Consider the following 17,478-nt stretch of genomic DNA (forward strand, 5'->3'; position numbering starts at 1 on the left):
AATTCAAGTTGAGGGAAATGGAATACAATATGAATGCAAAATAATGAGGGTGGTGATGGGCAAACATTTTAATAATGTGGAACTAATGATAAGTTATTAATGTTTAAACCTTGCTTTATTATTTTTAGACTTGCCTTTTTCGCACATATTAAACCCTAGCCTTTTTCTATTTTTTTATAGTCATTTCCCCCATAAAATAAGAAAGAGAACCACCATTCTGTCTGGACTTTTCATTTATTTTGTCCCCTTCTTGTCCCCACTTCTATCTGAGATTAGGTGTTCTGTCAATGAAGTTTCATTTCAGCCATTATTGCCTTCTGTTGCACACAACAAGCTCAAAGGAAACTAATGTTTGCTGACTAGCGTAGTTTTTAAAAGTAATGTGAGTGAGGAAGTGACAGCTCTTGCTAAAGTTGTTAAAACATGCATTAATGTCTTTATTTTCAAGGTTCTTCAAGGCCTACACCCACCTTACCTATCGCCTCTCATTCAGTATAAAGAGTTTGACTCCTGCCTGATGCCAGCCTCCGTTGCCCACTGGTTGTACAGTATTTTAAAACAAGCACCTTTATGCTAATCTCCTATGCTGCCCCTCATGCTTGGGAGGAGCTCCCTGTAAACATCCTGAAAGCCACTTCAAATCCCTCCTTAAAACTCACTTTTTCTGTGAGTTCTACAAAAACTTGACAACAGTTAATGTACTAAGACCACTGCCTGTGGTGCTCACCAACATTGTCTCATTGCTTCTTTACATTCCCCCATCTGTCTGTGGCCATCTCTTCTCTGATACTTAGATTATAAACTCTGGATTAGATACTTAGATTAGATACTTAGATTACAAACTCTAGATTAGATTAAAACAGTGGGTCACGAGGTTATTACATGGGGGGGGAGGAGGATTACAAGCTGTCAGCCTCCACCCCACTTAGCTTCCTGCATTTATAATGGTGTTAAATATATCTAAATGTGTTTTTAACTGTGGGAGGGGGGTCGCACTCAGAGGTTTGCTATGTGAAAGGGGTCACCAGTAAAAAAGTTTGAGAACCATTGACATAGACGATAGTTTAACACTAGGTAATCTGGAGGCTTTTGCAAGATGATATGCCACATCACACATTTCACTAACTAAAAATTTATGTCTACTTCATTCGAAAGCAGACAGCCGAAGACTACATTCCCACTTATGCATCACTCTCTGAAATCTTCCTGTTAAAATCTTCTAAAGATGTAACTCTTCAAGATAATTCAAAATAGACCAACAATGAATGTTTCAAGTTGATGAACTCATTTCATTTTCATTATGCATAAATATTGCACAGGTTTTAGAATAGTGCTGCAGTACCTCATCACAAATGGATAGGATAAGGACCAAGTTTCTGCCTTATCTCTGAATTTCTTGTCTTGCACAAGTTTAAAAACAAGACCTCTATCATCATCTGAACAGTCTTTTGTCATTTAATTTATTTCCGTCCAGACATTTTATTGATCTAAGCAAATAATAAGAACTTTATTCTGGTCTGTGATAGAATTATGTCTGTCACAGGCATTTAATCAGAACCAATGGTAATGAAAAGCTCGTCAAATAACATACTTCTGCAATAAATATAGGTTTAAGATGATCAAACTGAAATAATAGCTACTCAAGAGTTTTTCAAGGATCGTTCATTCATTTTAACATTTAGATGCAGTAACATTTGAGATGTGTTTACAATACTCTTATTTTACAATTCTTCTTTCCATTTCTACAGTTTTGGTTGTTTCCATTTATGAGCCAGACTACCAAGAATTTTATTTGGAAAACCTGCCCCCCCCCCCCCAAAAAAAACAACAACAACAACAACAGAAGTTATTTTGCAACATCTACTGGAATGTATTACCAAAGATATCCATAGCTGACAGCAGGAATTCTGACTTGTATATTAGTAATATAACTGGCACCTCTATGTGAGTAAATGATTGTCACAATTATCTTTTAAAATTTAAAAATTCCTCCAGGACGGCGATTTAAGAACCAAAAAGTATGATATGTCCGGGAAAAAAACGGATGTATGTTAACCCTACCTAAAATTCTTTTCTAAAAAGATGGGCCTGAACTAGAAATGAGCTCCGTTTCACATGTGTGGGTCCCCGCCACTCCCTGGGGGTGTGCTAGGGTGACCAGATGTCCGGATTTTATACGGACAGGCCCGATTTTGGGGTCTTTTTCTTATATAGGCTCCTATTACCCCCCACCCCCATCCTGATTTTTCACACTTGCTGTCTGGTCACCCTAGGATGTACACATGTGTGGATCCCAGTTGCTCCCTGCCTCCCTCATTGAAGCAGGTGGGCAGGGTTACTGCCCTGGGAACTCCAGGGCACCAGTGGACGTGGGGCCAGCTGCAGACAGGGGCGTGGGGCAGGGCTAGCTGGAGGCAGGGGGCTGGCTGGAGGCCAGGGGCTGGCTGCAGGCAGGGCAAGGGGGTGCGGGGCTGGCTGCAGGCCAAGGGGTGGCTGCAGGCAGGGCAGGGGGGTGCGGGGCTGGCTGGCTTCGGGCAGGGCTGCAGGGGTGTGCGGCAGGGGTTGGCTGGAGACGGGGGGTGTGGGGCTGGCTAGCTTCAGGCAGAGGGGTGCGGCAGTGGCTGGAGACGGGCTGGTTGTGGGTACTCACGGGGAGAGCGGCTCGTAGCAGCCCGAGCAGCAGGACGCAGCCCAGGCCCAACAGAGCAGCCGGGGACCCAACAGGCAGCAGCGGGAGCCCCAGGACCAGGGAAGCAGCAGCAACAGGGCTCATGCCCAGGGTCAGGCAGCAGCCCACATGGCTCCGGCAGCACAACGCCCCCAGTGGCCAGAGGAGGAACGACATCACTTCTCGGCCGGAGCTCATCAAAGTCTCAGCGCCCCCTGCAGGGAAGCGGGTTAACAACCGGTTCTAAAACTGCTTCAAAAATTTAACAACCGGTTCGTGCGAACCGGCTCCAGCTCACCACTGAACAAGAATATAGCAAAGCATTTTTTGCACCACTCTGGCATTTCAGCAGCAGGGGAAGGATGCTTCTCTGTTACAATTCATTGTTTCAATGAAACTGAATTTTCATTTAGGACTTTGCCACAAAATTCTAATGGAAGGGAATAAAAATTGTCTGGACTTTAAAGGTGACTTGATGTTTAGATTTCATCTTCTACAGTATGCCTATGCAAGTTATAGAATGTTCTTTTAAAAAATATAAATAAATAAGTGAGGGAAAAGGGAGAGAGAATTACCGAACAAATGTCAGGAAACAGAGATAAAAATGGAAAATGTCAAGATGCAAAAACCAAACAAACAAAGAAAAAAACCCCATCAGCAACAGAAGTAGATAAAATGGAGTACACTTCTGACCAATTTAGAAAAAAGCCAGTACAAATTATTTGCTTTCTGAAGATACTTTTAAAAATATCCACAGTAAAGTAAAGTATATTCCAAAATATATGTATTCTACCACTTAAGAAGCACTTAGAAGTTAACTATGCAGTAGGATTATCAACACAGATCTTTTAAACATGAGATTATTTCAAAATCAGACAGGCACTTAACTGGTAGCAAACAATGAAGCCTTCTCTCACTGCTACTGCTTGGCAATGCTATTGACTTCATAATGAGAGAAAGTGTAGATGGATACAACACAGGCATCACAAGGCTCAACAATACATTAGAAGATCTAGATGTTGCTGATGACATAGGTCTTCTAAGTGACAGCTCAACCAAAATGCAAGTAAAAACCGAAAGACTGTCCAGCGTTATCAAAAAGGCAGGGTTAATAATCAGTTATGAAGAAAAAATTAAACGAGAACTCCAACAACTCTCAACTCCAATATTACTTTGGAAGGCAAAGGAATACAGAAACTGAATCAACTAACATACCTTGACACTAACGTTCAAGCCACAGGGATGTCCAGAAGCAAATAGTATCATGAATTGGCAAGTCAGCAGCTGCATACGCTACCTTAAACAAGATTTGGTCATCAAAAATCTAGTTTAAAGATGAAATTCTGAATCTTCCACTAAAACGTTATTTCTATCTGAACATATGGATATGAAAGCTGGAAATCCAAAAATACAGATATCCAAATGCCTTAGAAAAATACTAGGTATTAAATGGAATGAATTTATAACAAATGCCGAGATTCGTCAAAATGCAACAGCCCATTATCTCTAAAGATATCAAGTAAAGATGGAAACAGTTGGGACATATGTTAATAATGAAGCCAGAGCTCATGCCACAGTGGGAATACTACTGGGCAGCTGAAGAAGGAATGATAGAGGCTCATTCATGCCATAAGTGATATGTAAAGGCATGAGAAGGATTCAGACTTATCCAGAAGTTAACAGACTTTAGGTACTCAGCTCAATTTCACCCTATACACTAAATTTGGAACCACTATTTAATAATCTCCAGGATACACTATACCTATATAAGTATATTTAATCAGTTATATAGATTAACACACATTTATTAAGATTCTTTATTTTTACATATTTATTATATTAGAAAATGGTGAATGATACTTCTTTTATTTATTAGATTATCAATTTTTTACTTGTGATTTGTGTCAAGCTGCATTTGGATGGAAATTGGAATTAAATTAAAACTGCACAAAATCAGCATTTTATTTAGTTAGTTAGTTAAATAAAGCTAGATTAAATGTACTGGATACATGAGAAAAAATAAGTTTATCAAAACATGTTCTGCATTTAAAACAAATTGATTTATCAAATCAGGAAGTATTATCTGAAGTTGAATTTATTGTTTCTGGTTGCCATGTCCTTCAAGACTTTAGAACTAGAACTCATACTTGTTTTTATTTACAGACTGAAAGAGGAAAAGAAACTTTCCCAAATCAGTTTCTCAACTTTGAATGAACCAGTCCTTTTATAAACTGACTGTATAAATTGAAAAGAATAAAATATTTTCTGCACCCACTAGAAAGGTGACAGCTGTCAAAGGCTGGCTTAGCACTTCAAACTCTGGTCCCAGGGGCTTAGCCAGCGACTTCCAAGAGTTCAGTGGTTTGACTTTCTTTAAACCTTCGGCAGCAAACATGCACTGCTTGATTTTTTTTTTAAATTTAACTTAAATTATTTTAGTAGATCATAGCAAGCTTAGGCCTTAGCATAGGCTGCCATAAAAATAAACCTATTTAAAATTGAAATTAACAAGAACTTATTTCAACAATTCTGCAATTAAACTTTTTCAGACTTTTTGTTTCACTAAAAATTTTGATATTTTGATGTTTCTTTTCAATTCGGGGCAAAACACAACTGTTGAAATATCAGAATTTCCTGTGAGGCAGAAATTTTGATTTTCTCTCAGATATAGCTAAACAAGATTGTCCCTTAACCCAGTTAAAAACTATTCCAATTTATAGACTAAATCTTAACTGTGTTTCATAAGCAGGGTTATGCTCATAAGCTAGCATCCGACTGAAATTTATTACAGAGTGGTGCTTGTAAAAGACAACTAGCTACCACAGGGCTCCGTGGTGATCCTCTATACAATATTGTACTGTCAGTCACATACTAGTTGGCCCCCTTTTAGCAGAGACTCTTACGGTTGCCTTTCCTTCTTGTAGTTACTCTGGCTGCTACTGATTTTAATCTTTAACACTGCAGAACAAAATTCTGAATTTAATAGAGTTAACAATGACAGGAAATTAGACTGTAAATAGGTTTTCAGTGAGTCTAGATTACAGCAGCCTTTATGATTTGCTTTAAAAAAATTAAAATTAGATCTGCTATGGTTGGTGTTACAATATTTTATAAATAGGAATAATAAATTTGTAAAAATTATAATATCCTGTGGAAAATACAGCATGAACTATACTAAAAAAAGTCATGTGATGGCAAGAATGAAGAGAGATATAAAACATTATTAAAATAATGTTGAAATTTTGCCAAATAGATAATACTTAGTCCTGCCATGAGTGCAGGGGACTGGACTAGATGACCTCTCAAGGTCACTTCCAGTCCCATGATTAAGTGAAAAAATCATCAAAGTAAATATTTACTCAATAATCAACCAGTTTTAACAGTGGGTCAAATACTATTCTATCGATTTATACATTCAACAAGTATTTTTCTACTATTCAACAAGCTCAACACATTTTTAAAATGTATTAAACAAAGTTGATAGTTATAATTAAATACAACAGCAGACATTATAATACAGTAAAAGCTGTATTATCAGGCCCTATACCAGCCAGAAAACTCTATAAATCAGCATTTCTAATCTTCATAGGAAGTCCAGTTTATAGTCTGGTTGGCACTGGACCGGCAGGCTCTCTACCTGGCACCGCGTGGCTCCCCGGAAGTGGCGACATGAGCCTTCTGCTCCAAGGCAGAGGAATGGCCATGAAAGGTTCAGAGTGCGAAAGGGGGAGAGCGGTTGGGGCACAGGAGGAGGTGTGGGGCATGGGCTCTGGGAGGGAGTTTAGGTGCTGGGGGCTCAGGGCAGGTAGTTGGGGCATGGGAGGGGTCAGGGTGCTGGATCCAGGTGGTGCTCACCTCGGGTGGCTCCCCACAAGCGGAAACCTGTACCTGCTGCTCCTAGGCGGAGGCGTGGCTAGGCAGCTTGCCTCCGCATGCAGGTGCTGGCCCCACAGCTCCCATTGGCTGTGGTTCCCAGTCAAAGGGAGCTGCAGAGCCAGCGGGTGGGGTGGGGTGGGGCAGGACAGCGCACAGAGCCATGCCTTGGCCTAGGAACAGCTCACCACTTACATGGAGTCACCTGAGATGAGTGCCCCCCTGGATCTAGCACCCTGAAACCCCTTCCTCATCGCAACCCCCTGCCCCAAGCCCCCTCCCACACCCAAACTCCCTCCCAGAGCCCGTGTCCCACACCCCCTCCCGAGCCCCAACCCTGCACCACCTCCTGCACCCAAACTCACTCCCCCTTAGTTAACTGGAATTTTTCCACTTACCAGCACCCCCAATTCCCCCAGCATGCTGGATAAAACAGCTTTTACTGTAGACTGTTTTACTCCTTTTAGAGTACAATGAGCATGGTCTGGGTTGGTAGCACAGACACTTCCTAACCTGTGGCCTAAACCTGCTAGCCAGTGTGAAAAGATTTGATATTTTTTTAAATACACACTCCTAGAACTGGTCACAACTAGTTACATATTTTTTTAAAAAAAAGTTTTTTACTTTGTATACACTTGTGTTTAAAAGCCTTAGAGAGTTAGAATGGGAGTTCATCGTTTAGACAGGGCCATAAGGAGAGAGGCCATCTCTGAGGTCAGGGCCCAACTAATTTAAGGATTTATAGTATGGCTGTCAAGGGATTAAAAAAATTAATCGCAATTAATCGCACTGTTAAACAATAACAGAATACCATTTATTTCAATATTTGTGGGTGTTTTCTACATTTTCAAATATATTGATTTCAATTACAACCCAGAATACAAAGCGTACAGTGCTCACTTTATATTTATCTTTGATTACATGTATTTGCACTGTAAAAAAACAAAAAATAGTATTTTTCAATTCACCTAATATAAGTACTGTAGTGCAATCTCTTTATCATGAAAGTTGAACTTACAAATGTAGAGTTATGTACAAAAATACCTGCATTCAGAAATAAAACAATGTAAAATTTCAGAGCCTACAAAGCCCACTCAGCCCTACTTCTTGTTCAGCCAATTGCTCGTACAAACAAGTTTGTTTACACTTGCAGGAGATAATATTACCCGCTTCTTGTTTACGTCACCTGAAAGTGAGAAAAGGCATTCACATGGCACTGTTGTAGTCGGCGTTACAAGATATTCACGTGCCAGATGCGCTAAAGATTCGTATGTCCCTTCATGCTTCAACCACTATTCCAGGTGACATTCATTCATGCTGATGACAGGTTCTGCTATAACAATACAAAGCAGTGCGGACCGACACACGTTCATTTTCATTATCTGAGTCAGATGCCACCAGCAGAAGTTGATTTTCTTTTTTGGTGGTTCGGGTTTTATAGTTTCCACATCGGAATGTTGCTCTTTTAAGACTTCTGAAAGCATGCTCCACACCTCATCCCTCTCAGATTTTGCAAGGCGCTTCAGATTCTTAAACCTTGGGCCGAGTGCTGCCCCTGATGTGCCAAGACTACTTCTGCTCCTGCTTTCCTGCCCTGCCAGCTTAGGACTTCAGTGCCCTGCCTAGTTTGAGCCAGACCCATCAGCCTGCTGCAAACCCAGACCCAGGTCTGACCCAGAGAGAACTAAGCCGCTGTATCCTTCCACCCCAGACATTCCATGCCATCAACCTTGACATGTTCCCTGTCCACTTCACTAGGCCCCGTGTCCACCAAGCTGGTGTGTTAAGAAGTAGGAGGGGACTCAGGGCTGAGGGCAACTGAGCGAACATGGGACAAGGGAGGTTTACTTGCCATTAATTTGGGACAGCTGCTTCTCAAGTGCCCTGAGGAACTGCAGTGAAAGCACCTTCGGGGATCCCCTGCTTGTGCAGGAAATATGGGATGAGTAACAGGGGAATGGGGAGGTGAACGCCCAGCCTCTTTTTTCCCAGGGGCAAAATGGTGGCTTTGCTTTCCACCAACCCTGTACCCCTCAGCCAGTGGTTTGTGTTTAATTGCAGCTGGTGCTTGCTCATAAGAGTCTGCATACCCAGCTAGTTCTCCCACTGCATCCACCTTTTTGTCCCACAATTACTGTTTTACATCACCACTGCACAATATTCAGGAATTGTTCCTGAGTAACCAAATCACACATTCCTTCACAGCTTGTAATGCCTTTCCCCCCTTCCCCACTTGTCTACCAAATCTCTCATTTCATTTACATAAACTACATTACTCAATCCAGATCCCCTCTTAAGACTCCCGAGTTTAATCCTGTAGGTTACAGGTATAACCTGAAACTGTTTCAGAACAAGTTCCTTAAATTTACCACAGTTTGAAGCATCATCAATAGACATCTTATTGAATATGTCCAGAGCTCTGCCAGTCAATTTTGTTATGAATGTGGTCATCTTTTGGTCTTCAGGGATCGCATGGAGGGTGCACAGTCTCTCAAAGGCGATGAAATATTCTGCAATATTGCAGGATTCATCATACTGGGGGCATAGTCACTCCCATTTGTGGATTTTTGAGAAAGTGGAGCCAGCAGCTGAAGGGTTTTGTCTCTTCAACTCCATAACAGCCAGTTCATGATTCTGAGCCTCCCATTGGGCCTCCATAGCTCTCTTATGGGCAGCCTCTTCTGCCTCCACCCTGGCTGTTTCTGCCTTCACAGCTCTCTTGTGGGCAGCCTCCTCCGCATTCATTTCTAATGGTCTTAATTCCATCTCTCTCTTTTGCTTTCAGTCTAGCCAGCTATAGTTTATTGGCTGCTTCACTGGTAGTCATTTTCCTGCTCTCTTGTGCTGGGCCACGCCCCCTCTGCAGTTCACTGAAACTGGGAGGCACTCAGCTCAGAGGCTTCTTAGTTAACAGAGACTTTCCCAAGACCCAATGTTCACACTTTCTGGGTAATTTGCAACCTGTGCAGTTCTCGCTTGTTCTGATCTTCACTCTTACTTATTCTGCTTCCTTTTCTGTCCCTATTTCCCTTACCTGAAATAAGCAAACATAAAACAACAAACCAGTAACCACTTTGTCTGTTCTCCAGCCACCACACTTAAAACTCACTTAAAATCACCACCAGTATCTATCTCAAAGCAATCAGCTGTGCACAGATCCTGCTCGACTTGGCCACTGTCATTGGCAGCCATCATGAAAAATCCCCCAGCTACCACCTGAGCTGGAACAAGGGCTGTACCAGGGGAACAGATTGTGCCCAGACTAGGAAGGCATCCAGTCTGTGAAAGAAACTTATTGAAACATCTCTGAGGGTGAGATTTTATCTGTATTCAGTTTTATTACTGTACTAGACTTAGATTTGTGTGTTTTATTTTATTTTGGTACTTCACTTTGTTCTGTCTGTTACTATTTGGAACCACTTAAATCCTACTTTCTGTCTTTAATAAAATCACTTTTCACTTATTAATTAACCCAGAGCATGTATTAATACCTGGGGGAGGGGGGGATGAAGAACAGCTTGCATACCTTTCTATCAGTGTTATAGAGGGCAAACAATTTATGAGTTTACCCTGTATAAGCTTTATACAGGATAAAACTGAATTATTTAGGGTTTGGACCCTATTGGGAGTTGGGCATCTGAGTGTTAAAGGCAGGCACACTTCTGTAAGCTGCTTTCAGTTAAGCCTACTGCTGTTAGGGGACATGGTTCAGACCCTGGGTCTGTGTTAGAGCAGACTGGCGTTTCTGGCTCAGCAAGACAGGGTGCTGGAGTCCCAAACTGGCAGGGAAAGCAGGGGAAGTAGTAGTCTTGGCACATCAGTTGGCAGCCCCAAGGGGGTTCTGTGATCCAACCCGTCACAGGTACCTTTGCATTTTGTCAAATCTGCAGTGAAAGTGTTCTTAAAATGAACAGCATGTGCTGGGTCACCATCCAAGACTGTTTTAACAAGAAATATATGGCAGAATGCAGGTAAAACAGAGCAGGGGACATACAATTCTCCCCGAAGGAGTTCAGTCACAAATTTAATTAACGCATTTATTTTTTTTAAACAAGTGTCATCAGCATGGAAGCATGTTTTCTGGAATGGTGGCTGAAGCATGAAGGGGCTTACGAATGTTTAATTCTCAATTACTGAGAGACAATCTCCACTCATTGATATATTTTGCTTTTCACAACCAAATCTCTGTATAACTTTTCATGAGTGATGTACCCGAGTACTCAAATTCTAATATCTAAATTGTATTGTTAAATCTATTCACCTAAATTTGGGTTATTGCTGATTATGTACTCTGTGTATCATATGACTTTTAAAAACAAACTTTGTATTTGTGGAAAATCTAAGTACTATACCCAGATGTACAGACATTCTTTTCTCAACCTATGTGTTATATAATTATTTTAACACTAGCTTTAATAAAAATTTTGTATCTGGCACGTAAATACCTTGCAATGCCAGCTACAAAAAACACCATGCAAATGCCTTTTCTCACTTTCTGGTGACATTGTAAATAAGAAGAGGGCAGCATTATCTCTTGCAAATGTAAACAAACTTGTTTGTCTTAGCGATTGGCTGAACAAGAAGTAGGACTGAAGAGACTTGTAGCCTCTGAAGTTTTAAATTGTTTTGTTTTTGAGTGCAGTTATGTAACAAAAAAATAAATCTACATTTGTAAGTTTCACTTTCAGAACAAAGAGATTGCACTACACAGTACTTGCATGAGGTGAATTGAAAAATACTATTTCTTTTGTTTAGCATTTTTACAATGCAAATATTTGTAACCAAAAATAATATACACTTTGATTTCAATTACAACACAGAATATAATATACATGAAAATTTAGAAAAACATCCAAAGTATTTAATAAATTTCAATTGGTATTCTATTGTTTAACAGTGCGATTAAAAATGTAATCATGATTAATTTTGAGTTAATCACGTGAGTTAACTGCAATTAAATAGACAGCCCTTATTTATAGGTTAAAAACAAGTATTTTAAAACAGCACCCCCCCAAAAAGTGTGGCATCACATAACACAGGTGCAACATGCTCTTCAGAAGCTGGAGGCTCAGAGTAGTCATTTTCTTGGCCTCTAAGTCAAGAGGAGAATGCCATTACCACTGAATATGCTGGTGGCTTTTTGATACAGACACTGTGTCTCCATTAGACTGGACCATGACTATAATTACAGGTCCTCTAGCCCACTTAACAGCCTACTGTTATTCTGGGTCAAATTTGAACCAGTATTTTTGATATAAAAAGACTGTCTCATTCTTTACCAGCCCCCCTTTTATGTCACCATCTAATAAACCAACAACATGTAACAAAACTTTGTGTTAAATAGTTGCTTACATTATAAACATTTCACAGTTAAAAGATCAGTTCTTATTACTTAAGAAAGCTTCCAACTTTGTTTTAAAAACATTAGAACTAAAGTGCATCAAAATTAACGGCCACATATGTAAACATAATAGAGAACACAGTATTTACACGGCTGTCAGAAGGCCCAAATCTGTTCAAGTCAGTGTAATTAGTACTAGGTCCTCAGTCACCCACTACAGAATAAGCAACAGCTGTCTACTCAAGTCCCCTTACATTCATGCTATAGCTCCAGCAAGTTCCCTACTTTGTCAACATCACTTAAATTTTCTTCACCAGAATAACCTTGTGAGGTACAATAACTTGATTACATGATGTTTGGCAGTGGAACATGGGGAAAACAAATGGACTCAGAAATGAGAACCTGGGAATGGACAACCAGGGGTGGATCACTTGAGGATTACCTTTTCTGTTCATTCCCTTTGGGGCACTTGGCATTAGCCATTGTCGGAAGATGGAATATGGGACTAGACAGACCTTTGGTCTGACCCACTATGGCCGTTCTTATGTTATTATGCTTTGTATATTCATCCACTAACCCATCAAATAGGCAGCTACAATATTTTTTTCAGGCAAACTACAGGGCAATGGAATGAGGACATCCAAGAAAAAAAAAAGTATACAAAAAAAACCAAAACTGTTGAAAGCAGTAACAGAGCAAAGAGGGCTCAGAAGGAAAAGGACAAACGAAACCTTCCCACCAGCCACGACTTATCAGTAAAAACAGGCAGAAACACAGAGGACACCAACTCTCCCTATAAAAGCCCAACCCGCAACACCCCTGTACAGAAACTCACTGTCTGCTTGGCCCTAGCCTCCCCTGGTGTCCTCAGCCCTGCTGGCCCCGTCCCCTGCAATCCTGACGCCAGGGCTCCTTCCCCACAGGGCGCCATGCAGCAGCCCCATGCCGACGAGCCCCCTTGCTCCCCAGGAGCTCAGCCCCACCGGCCTTGACCCTAACACCCCCAGGCCCTTGCTGCTCCCCACTGCCGACTATCCCCCACTGGAGCCTGCGGCTGAGTCCTGCCCACATCCCCGGCTCTGCCCGCTCCATAGACCCCTCTCCTCCCTTTCCCCGGCGCTCCCTCGGGTCCTCCCCGCTAGCGCCCGGTTCCGGTGCGGACCCACGTTCCCCGCCGCACCTGATAGATCCGCGGGGAGGGCTGGCTCCGCTTCAGCCCGCTGCCAGCTGTCCAGCCGAGGACGCAGGCCGCCGGCTGCCGGAGCAGGGATGCTGCCAGCAGCCTGCGCCGATGGAAGGCGGCGAGAGCCGCCAGGCTCCGTGGAGCCCCCAACAACGCCATCTTGAAAGCGAGAGAGAGAAGACAGAGAGGATTGTGGGAAACTGGCGGACTCGATCGGGGTGGGGGGAGAAGGAGCGAGGGCAAGAGTCCTCATGCCCCCTCAGCTGGCCTGGTACCGGAAGTGGAGCCTGCTCTAGAGTAGTGTTGCTCGGAACCAGGCCAAGGGTTTCAGTCCATCTCTCCCACCCTTCAGTGCTATCGGTGTCTGCTGAGAAACCCCTGTGCGTGCTGCAGAGCCACTGGTAGTGTCCCTACCCCCAGTGGGGAGACCTGCCGGAGGCAGCTCTCTGGCCTGGTCCACATATCTCTATGGCAGCCTGGACAATAAGGGGTATTACGCAGGCAGGGAGCCATCGTGGGCTCCTTCGGCAGGGATTGCTGCAGCGTGGGGCTGGAGTGGTTGCATGCTCCGTCCCAGAGCGGCCAGCTCCTCTGCTGCTGCCCCTGTTTCTCATTTTAACAGAACAAGTTTTGTAACCCGGTGGCTATAGTGATTCTGGGCACCTGAGCAAGCCCCTGGCCTTCCAAACTAGTGGAACTGACCATAACTTACATGAGCATATTAGCAGTCACACAGAGCTTCTCTTTCCATGACTAGATGCACCAGGACAATGGAATGTACTAGTTTTTAAAGGCCATATTTCCCCCTCAGAGTGGTAGGGGATGGGGGAGAGTGTGCTTGTGTCCTGTACTTTAAGGAAATTCCCTAGTGAAGATTCTCCAAGCCTCAGCATGTTCCTCTAGCAGGGGAAGACAGGAGCAGGACAGAAGCTCTTTTCCCCTTCTCTCCAAGCTATTAAAACCTTTCCAGTGTAGTTTCTTGGCTCCTTCCATAAACTGTTCATCTTGAGTTACAGCACCCCCCATTCGTGCAAGGTACAGTGTAACGGATTTTACTCTAATCACGCTTTCTGATATTCCTATTTGTCGAGCTGGATCATCTGAACAGTTGGACCCTCCAAACCAAATACACCTGAATCCACATATTAGTCTTATTCACCCATCCCTAACAACTCCATCATTTTGGGATTAATGTTTTGGCAATTTTTAAAGTCTCTTTCTCTTGTAAAGGAGGGTGTTTGTTTCAAGGTGACATTTAACAATCTAACTGAAAATCTCCTTTATTCAAATTGTCACACAATTTGAATAAAGGAGATTTGATGGCTCCATAAAACCACGAGTGTCCATTTTGGGCAACTTCTGGGAGCCCTGCAGGGCCTACGTTATTGACTGTGGTAGCTACTCTCAACTTGATTGCAGAGTGGGCTCTTTCTTACTGCAAGAGGCCTGAAGATGGAAGTGTAAAATCTGGACTGAGAAAATATTGCTTGGATTAAGATGGATCATTACATACAGGGGACCTGTTACCTCTGTATAGAACTGAGTCTATAGTCCAGATAGGTTTAGAACTCTTTGGGCAAGTGAAACTTTGTTTACCCCAGCGCAACTTTGGTTTCTCTGAGATCAAATCAACATGGTAATAATAGGCCCCTAATTCAACACCAGTCTGAAAACTGAGGAAATTAGGGAATTTGCCATAGATTACAACAGTGTATGTACTCTCATCTGATTGGCATGCAGAGCCATGATGAAGCTGTAACTCTGTGTGACATTATTAGTCACACAAAGATCTCTTCAAAGCTACCAGAGCTTGACTATTGCTGTTGTTGCCTTCAGGGAGAGTTGTGAGCTCAGTTAGGGAGACAGCCTGACACCAAAAAGAAAAAAAAAAAGAAAGAGGCCTGTCTTAAAACTGATTTTAATGAGGTAGGTTTCTCACGAATTACTAGGCTGCACTATGATATTCAACATTGCTTCGGACCAAGGTTCACTTCAAACTATATAGATGACATTTCTCTGTTACTAATCGGATTCTTCATCATAATCATATTTGGCAGTAGTTGGTCTGAACAGTGCCACCTAGTGTAATCCTGCAAGAAAATAAATTATAATTTAGCAGCAGAATAGAATAATGATACTGTATTACAAGATTACTTTGCAGAGCACTCATACTTTTTAACTGGGTACCTAACTCACTTGACAAACAATTATTCAAGTTTCACAACTCTACAGTGAGGCAATGGTATTATTAGAGCCCTTTAATGTAAATTGAAACAGAGAGAGAATAAGAGGTTACTTGAGGTCACAAATTGAGTCAGTGGCCTGTAATATAATTTAGGAAAACCACTGAAGTTAGAGATGGAAAGATGCAGGAGATCATCCAGTTCATATCCCTGCCAGTGCAGAATTTTTCCCTACAGGCATTTTCTAATGTTTTGTCTAATTCTACTCCTAAAATTCCAAAGCAAGTCCTAGTTTTGTAAGGAATATTTGTAGACATTTCATATAAGGAATGTGTGTGAGAATTCGGAGTGGTTTGATTGAACCCCCAAGCTGGAGGGATAGCCATAGCTCTGAGATCAAAAATAATATTAGGAGACTGGAGGGATTCATTTGGGAAAACAGATTAAAAGAGCTACATATTAACAGCTTGATTTACAGATAACTAAGGGGATACAATGAAAAAATAAACATTAAGGAAGGAGAGGAATTATTTATGGTGACACATGAGTGAATTACAAGGAGTAATGAGATCACAGTAAGTATGGAAAAATTAAGACTCAGTAGTAGAAGAAAACCCTTATGGTGGGATGTGATAGGCAATGGAATGGAATCTCAAGGAAAGTAGTGGAATCCCTATCACTTGGGAACAGGGTGGATTGATTTAAAACCAAGTGGAACACCTCAATTTAAATCAACTTTTCCATTTTTAGTTCAATTATTTTCTAAAGAAAGGTGCATTCTCATTGGTTGACATAATCATTAAAACATTGCTTTACAACTAAATAGAGCCTTTACGATAGATTTGGTTTTTTTTTTTTTTGCTACCTTGAAGGGTACACTATAACTATATACATTTATTTAAGCAATTATATAGCTTAATATTTTCAGATTCTTAACTCACAATTTTAGTATGTTAGAAAATAGTGAGTAATATATTACTTTTTTGCTAGAGAATTAAGTTTTTGCTCATGATTTGTGTCAAGCTGCATTAGGATGGTGACTAGAATTTAATTAAACACACCAAACAGCATATAAAAATTAAACAAAACAACCTTAAAAGTTTTGGATACATAATCTTCCCTTATCAAAACTAAATGATTTATTAAACAGAGGGATTAACTGTAGTCAGTGAATTAAACAGATTATTTCAGGTCACCTTGAGAAATTTTCCTCAGAACATAAGAATGGCCATACTATGTTAGACCAATGATCCATCTAGCCCAGTATCCTTGTCTTCTGACAGTGGTAATGGCAGATACTTGAGAGGGAAATACCACCACAGGGCAATTTATCAAGTAATCCATCCCCGGTCATCTGCTCCCACCTTCCGGCAGTCAGAGGTGTGGACACATCCAGAGCGTGGGGTTGCATCCCTCACCGTCTTGACTAATAGCTATTGAGGTACCTTATCCTCCAAGAACTTATCTAATTATTTTTTAAACTCAGTTATGCTTTTGGCCTTCACAACGTCACCAGCAATTAATTCTACAGGTTGAGTGTCTGTTGTGTGAAGAAGAACTTCTTTATGTTTGTTTTAAACCTGATGCCTATTCATGTCATTGGGTAACCATTGGGTCTTTTGTTATGTGAAGGGGTAAATGACACTTCCACATTCACTTTCTACACACCGTTCGTGATTTATAGACCTCTATCATATCCCTCTCAACTGTGTAGTTTCTAAGCTGACCAGTCCCAGTCTTTTTCATCTCTCCTGATCTGGAAGTTGTTCCATATCCCTAATCATTTTTGTTTCCTTTCTCTGTACTTTTTTCAATACTAATATATCCTTTTTGAGATGGGTGTGACCAGAGCTGCATGCAGTATTCAAGGTATGGGGATACTATGGATTTACATAGTGGGATTATGATATTTTCTATTCATTTCCTAATGGTTCCTAACATTGTTAGCTTTTTTGACTGCCGCTGCACATTGAGTGGATATTTTCAGAGAACTATCCATAATAACTTCAAGATCTCTTTCTTGAGTGGTAACAGCTAATTTAGACCCCATCATTTTGTATGTATAGTTGGGATTATGTTTTCCAATGTGCATTACTTTGCATTTATCAACATTGAATTTCATCTGCTGTTTTGTTGCCCCATCACCCAGTTTTGTGAGATCCCTTTGTAACTCTTCACAGTCAGATTTGGATTAAACTATTTTGAGTAATTTTGCATCATCTGCAAACTT

The 17,478-nt window shown here is 41.4% G+C and overlaps 1 protein-coding gene across 2 annotated transcripts in view; it reads right to left on the reverse strand.

The window, feature by feature from the left end:
* The window catches only part of ABCB7 (ATP binding cassette subfamily B member 7), a 69,293-nt gene extending 56,043 nt beyond the window's left edge, over positions 1–13,250 (reverse strand). The window contains exon 1 of one of the 2 annotated variants that reach the window (XM_048865233.2): positions 13,063–13,250. In XM_048865233.2, coding sequence (XP_048721190.1) covers positions 13,063–13,224 — 162 coding nt within the window. In that variant the 5' untranslated portion in view covers positions 13,225–13,250. The remainder of the gene's footprint in view (positions 1–13,062) is intronic. The other variant, XM_048865237.2, reaches the window with a different exon arrangement.
* Positions 13,251–17,478: the final 4,228 nt, after the last annotated feature.

The sequence above is a fragment of the Caretta caretta genome, chromosome 9 (genome assembly GCF_965140235.1).
Source record: "Caretta caretta isolate rCarCar2 chromosome 9, rCarCar1.hap1, whole genome shotgun sequence".
Classification (NCBI taxonomy): Eukaryota; Metazoa; Chordata; order Testudines; family Cheloniidae; genus Caretta; species Caretta caretta.